The sequence below is a fragment of the Delphinapterus leucas genome, chromosome 10 (assembly GCF_059928025.1).
Source record: "Delphinapterus leucas isolate spDelLeu-1000000601 "Yukka" chromosome 10, BTC_Dleu_Yukka2, whole genome shotgun sequence".
Classification (NCBI taxonomy): Eukaryota; Metazoa; Chordata; class Mammalia; order Artiodactyla; family Monodontidae; genus Delphinapterus; species Delphinapterus leucas.
In genome coordinates, this window is record NC_143138.1 from 32491185 (window position 1) to 32507684 (window position 16500).

Below are 16500 nucleotides of genomic sequence, written 5' to 3' on the forward strand. Positions count from 1 at the left end.
CCTTTAATTTTGGTTTGTCTGATGTGTCCTTATGATTAAATTCAGGTTATGCATTTTTGGCAGGAACATCACAGAAGTGATGCTAAGTTCATATCAGGTGTTGATTTGTCCCATACTGGTGGTGTCAACTTTGATCATTTGGTTAAGGTGGCGTCTGCCAAGTTTCTCCACTGTAAGGTTACTATTTTACCCTTTTCAGTTAATAAGTATCTTACAGGGAAGATACTTTGAGACTATGTAAATATTCAGTTACTCCTCAAATTTTGGCCCACTAGTTTTAGCATTCATTGATGATCCTTGCCCAAATCAGTTATTATTATTGATGGTTGTTAAATAGTAATTTTCTAATTTCATCATTCCATCTTCGTTAATTAGTTGGCTTTCTACTATGAGGAGGAGCTTTCCACCCACACCTCCTCCCCCATTTATCTGTCCATTTATAACAGTATGAACTCATGGATTCTTAATAGGTAATAATATTTTACTATTATTATTTATCTTCATGCTCAAATTGCCCCAGATTTGGTCAGTAAGACCCCCTTTAAGTTGACTCCTGTGTCCCATCATTTTTTGAGTACTTCCTTTTTGGCACAAGAAGATGCTCCATGATGCATCTATTGATTCCACCTCTTCATCTATGCTTTTAGGAATTCACATACACACTAAGAACATAGCAAGGCTTCTATATTACAGCTTGGTGATAGCATGGAAGAGCAGAGAGTGGGAGAATATATAATTTCTTCTGTTTGGGTTTGGGCTGTTTAGGGATGAGAAACTTAGTTATTAATCCTGTGAGGATTAATTCATGAGGACCTGCAATTTGGAATAGGAGATAACATTAGGTGAGCTTGAGGCAAAACCTAAAACTCAATGGAGGTATTGGTGAAGGGTCCTTAAATCAGATAAAGTCAAATATGTGACTGAATGTTTTTTGCCCTCTGAGTAATTCTTTAGTTCTCTGAAGAGGACAGCCACAGGATTCATAGTCACACATGCACACAAACTTGCATATACCCTTTTAGGGATTCATGCAGTGCCTCCCTGAAACCTATCCATAGATCCTTAGTTAATAACCCTTACATAAGAAATAATGTAATCACTCAATCACTTTACCTCCATAGGAGCTTCAACTAAACCAGCCCATGTGGAAGGCAAGTCTCACCTGCTTTTAGAATGTTTTATGGAGAAAGATTTTGTGACCATAAAGTCTTGAGAATTAGTACTTATGACTGAAATATGACTTGTTAACTTTCCTTGTGCTTCTTTCTGTTGACATTTGACTACTCAGGGGAAATGCTGCGTAAGAAACGAAGGGAGAAGGATGGTCACAAAGACCCACTCCTGGTAGAGGTGAGTCGGCTTCAGGATAACATTATGAAGGACATTGCAGAACTTCGACAAGAAGCAGAAGAGGCAGAAAAAAAGCAGTCTGAACTGGACAAAGTGGCTCAGATCTTGGGAATTAACATTTTGGATAAATCTCAGAAGTCTTCAAATGACAGTAGGGAGTCTACAGAGAAGACTGGGAAAGCAGAAAAATCCAGGAGTCCAGAAAAAGTGTCATCATCCTCACACTCCTTTTCCAACAGCAAGGTAACAACGCAACTTTTCCATTTTATTGTATCTTTTATTTCCATGGACTCCTAAAGAAGCCTTCTAACTAACCATTTTCTTAGCATCCTTTTCCAATCTGTTCTTAGTCTTGCTAGAGTTATCTTTGTAAAGCATAGTTCAGATCATGGTGTTCTCCTTCAGAATTTTCGCAGTTCCCCATCGCCCACAAAGTAGAATCCTGGGCCCTCCATGTTCTAGTTCTAGCATTTGCTCCTTAACTCACTCCAGTTTGGCTTCTAGTTTTCTCATAACTTGTAATGCCATTTTGTAGGTTCATGTTTAGCAACAAGGTCACCACTATGTTGTACAGCCTCAAATTCAGTTCTCAAATCAGTATTTGATATAGGGAACCACTGTCCCCTAAAAAAATGTTTCCTTCCCTTGGCTCCTATCACATTTCTTTTCCTCCTATATGCTGGTTGCTCCTGTTTAATCTCCTGATCTTTAAATATTTTAGTTCTTCAGGGCTCAGTTCTAGCCTAATTCTCTAGAATTCTGCTTTCTCCCTAGGTCATTTCATTCAGTCCTATGCTGAAATACCATACTGACAACTTTCAGTTTTATACTCTAGCTCAGGTGATTCTTCTAAGGTTCAAATCTGAGTGTCCAACAGACTACTCACTATTTCTGCTTCATTGTCTCATAAACACCTCAAAATCAATATATCCTAAAGTAAACTAAGATTGTGCTCAGCCTCCCTCTAACCTTTTCTTCCTCTGTTGTTACCCATCTCAGTGAATGATACTACTATCCAACAGTTTTCATGCCAACAACCTGAAGAGCATGCTTAGTGCTTCCCCCCACAAACTGCTCCACACACCAAGTCAATTACAGATTCTGCCAATTTTCCCTCCAAAGTAAATCTCAATTCCATTCATCTCATCATCTCTGTTGCCATCCAAGTTCAAGCCACCTTCAGTTCTTGCTTGTGCTGCTACACTCTTAATTCTTTCTCCATATTCAGCTGGTGATTGAGATACTTCCTTGCCTACCTCTTCAGCCTCATTTCACGCCTCTTTTTTCCTTTGCTCTCTGTAATTTCGTTACTGGCATTTTCATTCCTTAAATGTTTCATCATTAATGTCTTTGTGTCTTCTCCTCCTTCTGGTTACCATGTGAAACCCACTCTTCTTATCCTGTCTTCTAACTAACTCATATTCATCTTCAGATCGCAGATTAAATTATTTCCCTGACTCCCTTCCTTCATTTTCCAGGTTGTTAAATTTGCCTGATATACACTATCATAATACCTGACATTTTCCTTCTTAGCATTTATGGCAGTTGTAATTATATAATTACATGTGTCCCCCAATTAGATTTTAAGGTTCAAGGGATCAAGGACCATATCTGTCTCATTCTCCTATATAGTCCCCAGTACATAGCTCAGTGCCTGGCACGTAGCAAATGGGTAGTGCTCAAGAAATATGACACTACACTTTATACTCCTGCCACCTTAGAATGCTTGTACTTTTCCAGATGTGCATTATGCTATTGTGCCTCTCTAATTTTGCATTAATAATCCTCTTAGCCTGTCTCCCAACCCTAGTCATCCACTAAGGTCCAACTTGAATACTACCACCTCCATGAAGAATTCCTGAATTCCATACAGATTGAGTCAGCCCTTTTTTAGCACTCCCGTAGTATGTTACTTTGTTTCTTTATAAGATTTATTTCATTCTGTCTTATTGAAAGCATGATTAAGATCATGCCTGGGGGCTTCCCTGGTGGCGCAGTGGTTGAGCGTCCGCCTGCAGATGCAGGGGACACGGGTTCGTGCCCCGGTCCGGGAAGATCCCACATGCCGCGGAGCGGCTGGGCCCATGAGCCATGGCCGCTGAGCCTGCGCTCCGCAACAGGAGAGGCCACAACAGTGAGAGGCCCGCGTAGCGCAAAAAAAAAAAAAAGATCATGCCAGTTCTCTTGTCTGTGCCTTCCACTAAATGAGAGCTTCTTGAGAATAACAGAATATAACTTATTTATTTTTGTGTGTCCCATGGCATCTGGTATATCTAGTACATAGTAGATGGTCAGTTAATGTTGGGGGTTAGAGAAGAAGATATTCTGTGTTCTCTGTCAGCCAAGCTCTAATTTTTTCATGTCTTCCTGGGAGAGTTCTCTTTCTCAACCAGGTAAGACTGTATTCTTATATCAGGATCACTGAGTTCAGGGCCTTTGATGGGAGAAGAGCTTGAAAGTTCCGACCCTATGTAGCTGACTTACACGTTGTTTGGGGTTCCATTTATGCACCAACCCCATGATAATCTATCATCTTGACTTGAGTGAGCCTTCATGCTCTCTGAAGCTAACAAGGATATGTTGCAATTGGATTTTCATTTCAGCAGTAAGGAATATTCTCTCTACAAGCTCTGTTTCCTACCTGTCCTTGGTATTTCTTCTTTCTTTGCCTCTTTTTATTTTATTATTATTATTATTTATTTTTTTTTTTTTTGCGATATGCGGGCGTCTCACTGCTGTGGCCTCTCCCGCTGGGGAGCACAGGCTCCGGACGCGCAGGCTCAGCGGCCATGGCTCACGGGCCCAGCCACTCCGTGGCATGTGGGATCTCCCTGGACCGGGGCCCGAACCTGTGTCCCCTGCATCAGCAGGCGGACTCCCAACCACTGGGCCACCAGGGAAGCCCTGCCTCTTTTTAAAATGCATAGTTGGTTTGAGATTTTCTTTCTCTTGAATAGGTCATTTCATAAAAATAAACACATACAGTTCCCACACCACAGTTCCGTTCACCTAGACACAATTGTTACTAATACCTTGGTGTTTATTATTCCAAATTCCCTTCTTCCGTTCGTTCATTTAACAAATATTTCTTGATCTCCAAAAAAGTGCCAGACACTGTCCTAGATATGGGAAGTATAGCAGGGAACTATATAGACAAGGTCCTTATTCTAATGAAATGGGAGAAGATAGTCAATAAGTAAACAAGTGCAGGTTAGGTAATGACAAGTGCCTAAAAAAAAGAAAACAGGATAAGGGATATAGAGTAGTTAGGGAAAGTCTTTTGGATAAGGTGACATTTGACATTCTGTGCCTATTTACATATCTGTATTGATTATTCAGATGTATTTTGTTACTTACTTTCCTAGTCTATCATGAACATCTTTCCATGTCAATAAATAGACTTTTATAATATCATTTTTAGCGACCCTATTTTTGTTGTTGTATGGATACCAAAATTTATTTAACCAACCAAATCACCTGTAGTTTGACATAATTTCCTAAGGATAAATGTCAAGGAGTAGAATTACTGGGTCAAGGGTATAAAGAATTTTGAGGTATGTAATATGTATTCCTAGGTTATCTTCTGGAAAGATGGTGCCCGTTAGTACTCACCAGCAGTGTATGCATGTGCCCATCCCTTACCTGCTGGGTGCGATCTCTTTAGTGACTCTTGAATAGGACTCTAATAGGGGAAGATTATCTTTGAAGTCTTAATTGTTTCCCTTTCTCCATATTGTCTTCCTCTCCCCACCCGCCAGTATTCAGGGTTCCCAGTTCCCTGATCTTGTCTACTGTGGAACCTCGTTCATACTTACCTTCTCTGTGTTCCAAAATTTACCTTTTGTCTGTGCCTCACTCCCCAGTGTTATTGGGGAAATTCTCATTTCCTGAATTATCTTATTCTCAGCTTGCTGACAAATGATTTCATATTAAAGTATTTTTTAAATTTATTTATTTATTTTTTGGCTGCATTGGGTCTTTGTTGCTATGCGTGGGCCTTCTCTAGTTGAGGTGTGCGGGCTTCTCATTGCGGTGTCTTCTCTTGTTGCCGAGCACGGGCCCTAGACGTGTGGGCTTCAGTAGTTGCGGCACACAAGGCCCAGTAGTTGTGGCTCACAGGCTCTAGAGCGCAGGCTCAGCAGCTATGGCGCACGGGCCTAGCTGCTCCGCGGCATGTGGGATCCTCCCGGACCAGGGCTCGAACCCATGTCCCCTGTACTGGCAGTCAGACTCTTAACCACTGTGCCACCAGGGAAGCCTTAAAGTATTTATTATTGATAACTTAATGTTGGGGAGTTGATATGTTTTAAAAGAGGATTCATGTTAACTCAAAGGTGTTAAATTCTAATGGTGATACTTTAGGCAGTTAGAAATACTTTACCCAGATCCTTTTAAGTCATCCCACATAGATGACTATCCCCTTTGTCTATGCCAGCCTTGCTCTCTAGTTATCTATATCAGGATGTGTCTGTGATAAGAGAGTTCACTATCATCTATTTTTTGCACTTGCTTAATCTGTCAGTTACCTTTTCCATTTTGGTTTTTCTTCCCTCCCTAGTTGTCATTACAGTTGATAAATTTAATGTATTTAATTGCATGGGTAGCACATTTAGCATCTACCAAAGGGTATACGGTAAAAGACTCCTATCCATTCCTGTTCTGTATTACCCCTTCCCAGAGGCAACCAGTGTTTCCATAATCTTGAGTATTCTTCTAGATATTTTAGGATATATAAGTAAATATATTGCCATTATGATTTATTCTCCACGATGACATGGCACTATGGAATCTAATTAGTTCTGTTTGAGCCTTGCAGGAAGATTTCTCATGGGGTTTTTCCTAGTTTGTGCAGCTTTAGGCACTGGAAATATGGTCATATGGTCCTATTTCTGTTATTGTGGTAGGCTATTTGCTTTTTCTGAAAGAAGACAGATGTAGACTACTTTGAATTCCTTCTTAGTGCAGGTTTTTCCCCCTCTAGGAATCAAAGGTAAACAATGAGAATTCCCACACTAAGAGCCCCAAGCCTGCCGAGAGCCCCCAGCCAGCTGCTAAGCAGTCTGATCAGCCCATTGCTACCTATGAGTATTATGATGCTGGCAATCACTGGTGCAAAGACTGCAACACCATCTGTGGGACCATGTTTGACTTCTTCACTCATATGCACAATAAGAAGCACACACAGGTAGGTATCCTGCCCTCTGTTATTTCCATTCTTGCCCTCCTTCCCCTCAAACTCCTATACCCCCATCTGCATTACAAAGCTGGAAAATGAAACATTCTCATATGGGCAGGAGCCCCAATCTGAAGAGCCAAGAGATACCAACAAAGGAGACACCATCCCCAGGGCTCAGTCCAGGGGACCTGCCTGTAACTAAACACCATGACAAGTGTAAGTGAGGCTTCTGCCTCTTTTGATTCCTTGAGTACCTGATTATTTGTTTCATTTTATCCATTGCTAGTACTTGCTCTAACATATGTTTACCTTTTCCACAGGTGATTTCCGTTTAAACAGTTGGCAGAGTGGGTGGGGGTGGGTAGCTGGGGGCTTCTTGTCCCCCTGGTGTGGGGGAGAAAAAGAGAGAGAAGTGGGTCATTGAGTTTTTAGTGCTGTGTGTGAGCACCTCTGCCTCTTGCAAATAGACACTGGATCCCTACAACAGACCTTGGGCTTCAAAGACCCAGAGTGAAGCCAAGCAAGATGCTGTAAAGCGCACTGACAAGATAACTGTTCCTGCAAAAGGTGTGTTTCCTCCCTGCCTTTTCTGTGGTTTCCTTACATTCAGTCAGGGAAGAGGTATCCCTGAACTAAGGTACAAGGAAGCAGCATAGAGTGAGACATAACCATTACTTCTAACAAAGCTGTAAGATTGCCTTCTATATGCAAAACTAGTTCCTAAAGAAATAAAGAGAGCTATAAGACAAGAATGATCTCTACCCATATGGCTAAAAATCTAACAGATGTTAAACATACACATTCCACTGAAAAACATAACTTTCTTTGTGCTTGCTTTGGCAGCATATAGACTAAAGTACGGCTTTCTTCGTCACTGGCTTATGCACCAAAATCTTATTTATTTGAAATCTAGGTAAAAAAGAACAGTCAGAGGTGCAATATGACTGCCTTTTCAACTAAGAACTATAAAATATTTTTGAATAGTTGTTATTAGGGGCTAAGTTGAGAAATAGAAAGTTTCTTTGTCTTTAAACTTCTTAATTTCTTACCTTTATAAGTAGTCAGTGCTGCTACATCCTTTACATCTGTAGAAGATAGACTCTTAAGTAATTAATACCAACATGAGAGATCCTCATACCAATAGTACTGGGCTATTTGGGAGTATAATTTTTAAATCTCCTAAGATGCTTAGTGCTAGTTGGAGTTTGAGGAGAATCAGCAACAGAATTGAGTCTGGCACAGAAAACTCCTGAATTAACCAGTTAGTGTTCCCAAAACGTAGAAGGGGTAGAGGTCCTGAGTTCAAGCTTTAAGTTGGGAAGACATACTACTGGGATTCATCTAAATGCTCCTTCTGACTTGAAAGTGAGTAAGGTCCTCTATACCATTAACCATTTTACTACAAAAGGGAAGTGGGATTTCCTTTGGTTGCTGTCATCTTAGGTAGAAATGACTTATTTTCTTGACTTTCTTCCACTTCTTCCAGGCTCTGAGTTTCTGATTCCCATCACTGGATATTACTGCCAGCTCTGTGAGGAATTTTTGGGGGATCCAATTTCTGGAGAGCAACATGTGAAGGGTTATCAACACAATGAGAAATATAAGGTTGGTCTTTGTAGTAGCCTATGGAGTTTCCTACTTTCTGCAGTAATCCTTTTGATGTTGTCAAACAAACTCAGAGCCAGAAAAAGTCATTAATATTTCAAATTCCATATAATCACTGGGACGTTCTCCTCAATCCTAGTAAGCAGTGCTGACCTGAGAGAACCATTTATCCTTGAGGAAGGTGACTCTGAGGATTTCCACTAAATGAATTCTAACAGTGGTAGGGCCAACTTTTCTCTCTTATAGTATTTTGACCAGTTATTGAGCCTTTATCTTTTCTCTTCCTAGAAATATGTGGTTGAAAACCCATTGTATGAGGAGCGGCGGAATCTGGACCGCCAAGCTGGCTTGGCTGTGGTCCTAGAGACAGAACGGCGACGGCAGAGTGAGCTAAAGCGCAAACTCAGTGAGAAACCAAAGGAAGAGAAGAAAGAAAAAAAGGCAAAGATCATGAAGGAAGTAAAGGAGGATGACAGGGTGTCTGAGGAATTAGAGGACCAAGTTTCTGAAGGTGGGAACTCCCCTGAAAAGGCTGAAAATAAAAGGAAGGCTAGCATCAAACTCCAATTAAAAGAAGAAGTAAAGAAAGAACCACCAACATCTTCCTCTTTTGGGAAATTCAGCTGGAAGAAGCCAGAAAAAGAGGAGGAAAAAAGTTCAGTGGCCCCAAGTATTCCCAAAGAAGAGACTGTGGAAAATAGTAAGGACAAAGAGGATGGCAGAGCTGAAGCTGGGAGGGCAAAGCCCATCAAAATCAAACTCTCTGGGAAAACTGTTGTTGCACATACTAGCCCTTGGATGCCTGTAGTGACAACTTCAACCCAGACTAAGATCCGACCCAACCTGCCTATCCCATCCACAGTCCTCCGCAAGTCAAGTTCAGCCACAGTAAGCAAGCCAGCTCCTCTTAACACCTTTCTATCCATCAAGTCCTCTGGAACCACTGCTAAGCCTCTGCCAGTGGTTAAAGAGTCTTCAGCTGATCTCCTCTTGCCTCCCGACATCATTTCTAAAGCATTTGGAGGGGAAGAGGTGATTCTAAAAGGGTCTCCAGAGGAAAAAATGGTGCTGGCTGAAAAGAATGAGCCATCACATGTACCTGAACAAATGCTACCACCTCCACCACCGCCACCTCCACCGCCACCTCCACCACCCCCAGTTATACCTCATCCAGCTGCCCCATCTCCTGCTCAAGCAAATGCTATTTTGGCTCCAGTAAAATCAAACCCAGCTATATCTCACACTGTCAGCCCTGGCTTCCTGGGTCCTAACATTTTGAACCCAGTATTACCGGTAGCCATCATGGCCTCAGCACAGCCAGCTGCCATTCCTTCTGATGAGACGGCTCCTGGGGTGAGTGAGAGTGACCGGGACCAGACCCTATTCTCTGTGTTAGTGCGTCCTCCACCTCCCCTCTCAAGTGTGTTCAGTGAACAAGCCAAAAAATTGGAAAAGCGAAATTCATGCTTAGCCACAGCCAATGCTAAGGACCTGTATGACATATTCTACAGTAGTGGTGGAAAAGGGGCCCCTGAGACTAAGCTGAGTGGTGGTCCATTGGCTAATGGGGAGAATAGAGCTGAAAGTTCAGACACCTCTTCCACTTCTACTTTGAACAGCAGTGCATCCCAAGAGGAGTTGCCTCCAGATAGAAATTTGGTCTCTGCTCCTTTAGTCAGCAGCCCTGAAAAGCCCATTTCAAAACCTCTGATGTCCCTAGGGAAATGGTCGGTTGTAGAAAATGTAGACTCAAAAAGCAGAGGCAGCAGCTATGGCTTCTTACAGCCTCTGACAAGGTTGTGCCAAAACAGGCCTTATGAAACTGTTACCCCAAAGACAGAGACTTTGGCCATGTGGACTTCTAGTTCCTTCCAGAGTGATGCTAATAGGGATGTATCTCCAGAGGGGAAAATTGAACTTGACCTGGGAGACCCTGGGCCACCAGGTGTCAAGCCAGCCCCTGAGCTGTCACATGTACACTGTCATACCATGGAATCTCAGAAGCTGTTAGAAACCCACCTTGTGGAATCTAGTAACCAGGATGAGGAAAGCCAAGAGCTCCACCAATCTAAGGATTGTGGAAAAAGTGAAGTAGAGACAAGCGCTGAACCAAAAGAAGGGGAAGTGAAGCTCTCTGAGAGGACAGTGGGAGAGGGAACAGATACCAATGTTGGGCCCAATAGTGTAGAGGATTCTAATTTGAACCATGGGAACAGATACATGTGGGAAGGAGAAGTAGAACAGCCCAACATGCAAATGACTGACAAAAAGGCTAAACAGTCCAAGAAATTGATAACAGGAAGTAAAACTCAAAGTAAAGTAGTGACTGAATTGAACGCACAGGCACTCTCTTCCACAAAGGCAAAAATAGACTCATTTCCGTCAGAAGCTAGGTCTTTACTCCAGAACCCACAAGATACACCTGTGAAAATTTCTGCCCCAGAATTGCTCCTTCAGTCCCCAGCCAGATCAGATACGTGTTTGAAAGATAGTGAACAGGAGCAAGGAGTTTCAACTGCTAGTGAGGAGTGGCTAGAAAATTCAGCTCCAGGATCAGCTTCTAGAGCCTCTAGGTACAGAAGCCTTAAACTGAAGAGAGAACGATCAAAAGAGTTTCAGGGTAAAATGATCTATGAACTGACTGTTTGGGATGAGAACAAGAAGCCAGAGGCCTGGGAGAGCCTAGAGAAACCCAAAGCAGAAGCCCTGGATCTTCGAGATGTCCATCCAGAACTAACACTGACAATAGAAAGCAAGGCCTTAGAAAACTTTGAAGTTACAAACTTAAAAGTAGAAGAGCTTGCTGCTCTGGGGAACCTGGGGGATATAGGTGTTGATTTCTGCAATACTCGGGTAGACCCAGCACATAGATCCGCAACTGCCCTGTCTCAGAAAGTACGTGAAGAAAATTCTATGTCACCTATAGGAAGTAATCCCTCCACTCTCACTGACTTTGAACCAATACCATCCTTTTCTGAGTTTCCATTAGATGCTCCCAAAACCCTGGTGCTTAACTTCGGAGCAGAGGGTGAACAAAACTCATCTAATCCCGGAACTGGGAGGATCACTCCTAACATTTTGAAAACTGGACTTTCTATAGGAAATGTTGGCCTTGGCTTGGGGAGCCTAGAGGGAACACACCAGGCCCTTGACCTGTTAGCAGGAGGAATGATGCCTGAGGAAATAGAAGAAACTTCTCAGTTAGAGAAACAAGATTCACTCAGATTGGAATCAGAAACAATTAATCCTTTAGGCCTTGGGCCATCTCCTTGCCTTCCGGACCTTGTTGACTTTGTCACACGGACATCTGGAGTTCAAAAAGAGAAGATATGTTCTGCTCTCTCTGAGCCAAGTGACCCTCCTGAGTGTGGTTCCCTGGAGATGGGACCACTACAGTTAGAAATACCGAATGCATCCGTCACGGAGGTAGCAATTCCTCAAGTAGATGAGTACAATGACAGCCCTTTGAATATGGTAAAATCTATGGCTTCAGGGTCCCATACAAGGGAGCAGGTAGTTGGAGGCAATACAGTCCCTCAGGAAATAGCTGCACAAGAAGCTGCAGTTGATGACACCCAGGACCACACAGAATCCAGTGTTCACAACTGAGAAGACAAATTCAGAGCTACTTGTGGATGAATCAAATTGGCTTCTAGAAATCAGGTGCCCAGATGATCCAGGACTAGTTGGCTATCTCATCTGGAACCTACATCAAGAGATGCAGTCAGCATCTTAGAGTAAATGTTCGTGGAAGCTAAAAAATTTACCTCCTTTCCTTTTTTCCGTTTTCCTTAAGATACCAGACAAATCAATCATAATTTCTATACATATCTGTAAAAAAGTATTTTCTGTTAATTATTATTATTATTATTTTTGCCAATTTATTTTCTTCTACTTTGTCATTAAAATCAAATGTCTATCTGGCTCACCATATAGTGTGCTTTGATTGTATTTTGGCTTTGACTCTGCCATTTCTGGAATGTGGGGGAGGAGGGAGACAGAGCTGACTTCTCCAATTGCTGTGTTGTATTCCCACCCAATTTCTTGGGCAGCTGATGGATCTCTGGGAGAAACACAAGAAAACCTGCTGAAATGGAAAACTACTGCTGAAGGAAGGATTGTTCATCTCTTAGGCTTCCATTTGGATGGGCCTGCCTTAACATTGTTTGAAATGCAGCGTGAGTAGCTCTTTTGTTTACTGTTTACTTCCTTGTGGCATGTCAACCCCCCACACTTCCCTCATTCTGTTGCCTTTGCTTGAGATGGTCCTGCTAATCCACAAACCTGTTTGGAAATGGCCTCAGTAAACGTGGAAGAAAATCTAGCAGGCTCACTTTTGGAAGACGACAAATCGGTAAGGCTTATTCATGCCTCAGTGCCAGGAGCAGATATGCTTTTTGGGTCAGTTTTATTTTCGAAATGGCCTTTGTTCACTGTATTGTGATCCACTGACACTTTGTGTGAAATTGTTTAGCAGCCATTTCTGTTCTAAAGAGGTAGAAGATCTGAAACTTGCTTTGGGATTGGACTCATTCTCTCTTCCCACACTCATATGTATTCCTTCCTCTGCCTCTCCCTTTCCCAAGTTATTTCCACCATAGTGTGATGTTTTGGGTTGTACATTTTGTTCAAAAGATTAAAGATTTATGAGTGGCTTGGACAAGTTTAACTTTATTTTTAATGTATTAATTACTTGGAATAAATGCATTAATCTCATGTTTCTTTCTGGATTTTTGTTTTGAAACCACACACATTTGAACTCCACAGGAAAACTAGAATAATGCTGCTGCCCTATTGCCTGTCTCCCCCTCCCACCCTTCTTTCCCCAGTTGTCAGGGCTACTTTTGTTAGCTTATATAGCCTGTGCCCCAGTGCTTCCTGGTTGGGTAGTGAGTAGGCACCAGTGGTCTGGTTTTGGCATCTTTCTATCGTGAAGTTTTGTATATACCCTTATGTTGGCTCTCCCGATGCTCCTCTGGGAACTGAGCTCCCCAAGAATACTCATGTTCTTGCTGAGGGTGCTCTTGGGATCAGGGAGCTTGGTCCTTATATTTCTAATCTCTGCCCCAGTTTCCTCTTGATACCCCTGTTGTCAGCAATTCATAACCTGGCTCAACAGAGGCTTCAGAGTCTTATTCTCCCACTCCTCAAAAATAATGCAAAGTTGCTGATCGAATTTTTTCCTAAGAACTCTCGTTTTCCTGTTTCCTTGTGTGCAGAGCTGCAGAATCCCTAGGTTGAGTGCGAGGAGGCTATTTTTCTTGACTAATTTAGAAGTTTAGAAGTTGCACAGGCCTCCCTTCTTCATCTTGTGGAAAGGGCACAGATTTGGAATAGTTAGGTCCTTGGATGTTCCTCGGCCATTTGCCTTGCTGTGATTTTAGACAAGTTACTTTGCCTCACTGTGCCATAGGGTATTTTTTTTCTTTAATATGGAGGATCATTATCTCCATCTCACACCAAATGTGTACAGGGTCAGGCCATCCTGAGCAGTCTTCTTAGGTCTACTTTTTAGGCTGAAGCCTAAGTTCAATGCATCTTTCTGACCTGGAAACCATAGACAGACTCAGAAGATGCCCTTTAGCAGAACGTAAACCCAGGTGAGCTTCAGAGATATGTTTGTTTCTCCAGAGAGCTACTCCCTCTCCATTCTAGGAGCCTATCTACAGGAATTTAGAGAACATAAAAGTTTTAAAATGCCAGTTATTACTCATTTTCAGGCCTGTTCACTTAGTAAGTTCTACCTCCCTTTGGGGAGAGACGGGTGGGTTTAGGGTAAGCATGGAGAGGGGTTAATCCTATCCAGATCTCAGTCCTAAACTCACTCTGTCTCAGAAGGAGTCAGAATCTTACTCTCTAGGTTAGAAGAGGGCCACTTGAGAAGGGTGGAGAAGGGAAAAGAGGCAAAATCTAGGAAGGGCAGAACTAATTCAAGTAACTCGGGCTGGGGTACTTAGAGCCGTTCCTCTTGTACTCTCTTGATAACTCAAAGGCACCTACCCATCTTAGGCTTTTTCTAGAATAATGCCCAGTTCTAAGAGTTGAAGCAACAGTGTTCTTCATATTTGCCTTGAACCAGCAGAGGGAGAGCTTTTAGGATTCTGTAGTTTGGGCGGGAAGTGTTGCTAGCTTCCTCTTTGATCGGTGGGATCAGGTTTTGGAGCCTATCTAGAGAAGCCATGTGAAAGGAAGGGCAGAACTCTAATCCAGTTGCCAGCGCCTAGAGGTAGGGCTCTTTTTATTCAGTACTATCACAGTGCTGAATAAATTTTCGTCTTAGGAGACAAAGGCACATGCAAAGGGTGGGCCCTAATCTTCACATGTGGGCTTTGGTGTCATATAACTATGGTTTAAATTTCTGCAAACATCAGAAGCAGTTTTTATTTGACTCCCTCAATTGTGAGGACAGGTGATCAGCAGTTAGTTTTAAATTTGGGCAAACACCAAGTTTTACCTAAGTTATGTAGGTAACCCCCTAAAACTTCCCCTTGGCTTTGTGAATGGAGGCCTCTTGCTTTATAAACCTCTTTCTTCACAGCTAGCTTCAGGACACATAATACTCTGAGTGACCTTTCTGCTAAGTATACCCATTTTACACTATGCCACTCCATCTCTCTAAAACAAGTCAAAAAGTTAGTTAATGTTTTGGTAGTAAAGCATGCCAGAGCATATGTCCATTTATCAGACTGCCAGGTTAAGGGACTGAAAAAGAATGGGGAAGTGGGAATGCGGGGTTTGGATGTATAGGATACAGGAATCCAGTAGGGACATTAAGTGTGTTATTAAAAAAAAAAAAAGCTGGAGGTGGGATCATGGAGACAGCCTATAAATTATGGAACTAAGTGAGGTGGGGTTTTTAGAAAATACATATTCCAAAGCCCTGGTTCTCACTTTCACAGCGCTTACCTACCAAGCCCGGGGAGAACCTAAGCAAGCTCTTCATTCATTGACAATTCTGTGAGAATATGGACAAATGAAAATAGTTTGGGGTTGTGAGCACATTTCTTCTTTTAGAGTTTAATTTTACAATAATGTCTGTAATTTTTAACGAAAAAGCCCTTACACACTTTCAAAGGACCATGTGCATTTTCATTGTAGCACTTAATGTGGTTGTACTTTTACATTTATGTGTTTCTTTGATTAATATGTGCGTCCTTCCCACCCATCCCCCCCCAACTAGATTATAAACTCTCGAAAGCAGGAAGCCTGTCTTTGCTTACTGTTTTTTCATCATTGTATTCACAGTGCACTGTTGCCTGGCACATTAAGAGTGCTCAATAAAAATTCATTAAAAGAATCAGTGTGGTAATAGTAGCTATTTTTTTAATTAACTGTGAATACTTAGCAATTTAGAAGTGAGTAAAAGCTGTAAATTGCTGGGTGCTTAATACTGCAGAAGCCAACTGTCCTCTTGCTTCTGTCCTAGATCTTTGTATACAAGGCACTGCCTATAGCAGTGAGTGCATATCAAGGCTGTCTGTGGCCCCTTCATTTCAACAGCATTTGGAATAGTGGTGCCAGGCCAGGAGGGGGACACATTGCCCCTGAAGCTCCTAGAAGAAAAACAGGATAGGAAGGGTAGGGGTACACTGACTTTAGAGTTAGCAGTAAAAGGCTTTGGGGACTCTGATTTTCAGATGGCTCCCTTTCTCCTTCCAGCCAGATTTCATAGGCATGTTGAAGTAAATTAAACCCCAAATCCCTCTGATGTAGCTGAAGGAGTAATTCAACTTTTCATGGCCCAGCATCCTCCTCATGTCATCAAAACTAAATCAAGCCATCAGTTTTATTTCTGGAAGGAAACCAAAAAATTAACCAAAAAAAGTTGCCTTTGGAAGAGGAAGGAGTGATGCTTTCACTCTTTATTTTTTATCTTTTTTGTTTGAATATTCAGACCATGAAAATGCATTTTATATAAAATACAAATATTTTATACCCATAAAATATGTACACACATATAGGAAATTTTTATGTCAGTAGGGGTTATCTGGTGATGTGGAATTACAGACTGGTTTTTTTTCTCTTCTGTATACTTTTATGTATTAAAAAATAGTGTTTTTTTTTGAAGTATCTCTTTCCACTCAGTGCATCTCTGTCTCCACTCCTCACATCAGTTTTCCATTATTACAAATAGGTCTTGCTGCTTTTCCCTCAAGATTTCCTAAATTCCTCTACTCCCATCAAGGCTAGGTTACATACATTCAAGAATACCACTCATCTTCCTCTCCTCCTCTTCCCTTTCTCTAGCTCCTACCTCTGTGGAGCTGGTTATGCATTTCCATTCATGCTGTACAAGCACTTGGACATTATATAAATCAAGATACCTGTCTTCACAAAGCTTACTTTAATGCAGGTACACAAAAGATACC

The 16500-nt window shown here is 41.9% G+C and overlaps 2 protein-coding genes across 5 annotated transcripts in view; both read left to right on the forward strand.

Moving 5' to 3' along the window:
• The window catches only part of ZNF318 (zinc finger protein 318), a 26606-nt gene extending 13759 nt beyond the window's left edge, over positions 1-12847 (forward strand). The window contains exons 6-10 of one of the 4 annotated variants that reach the window (XR_016394609.1): positions 1289-1593; positions 6332-6535; positions 6645-6742; positions 6847-7093; positions 8013-8036. Coding sequence is in view for 2 of the 4 variants with exons in the window: in XM_022581959.3 (XP_022437667.3) it covers positions 1289-1593; positions 6332-6535; positions 6994-7093; positions 8013-8131; positions 8420-11740 (4049 nt within the window). In the remaining 2 variants the exon portion in view is untranslated. Of the gene's footprint in view, positions 1-1288; positions 1594-6331; positions 6536-6644; positions 7095-8012; positions 8132-8419 lie in introns of those variants that run through there. The other 3 variants (XM_022581959.3, XR_002645767.2, XM_022581961.2) reach the window with 3 other exon arrangements.
• Positions 12205-16500, forward strand: part of CRIP3 (cysteine rich protein 3) — a 21120-nt gene continuing 16824 nt past the window's right edge. Inside the window, exon 1 of the mRNA XM_089918695.1 lies at positions 12205-12309. The gene's annotated coding sequence lies outside the window, so the exon portion shown is untranslated. The remainder of the gene's footprint in view (positions 12310-16500) is intronic.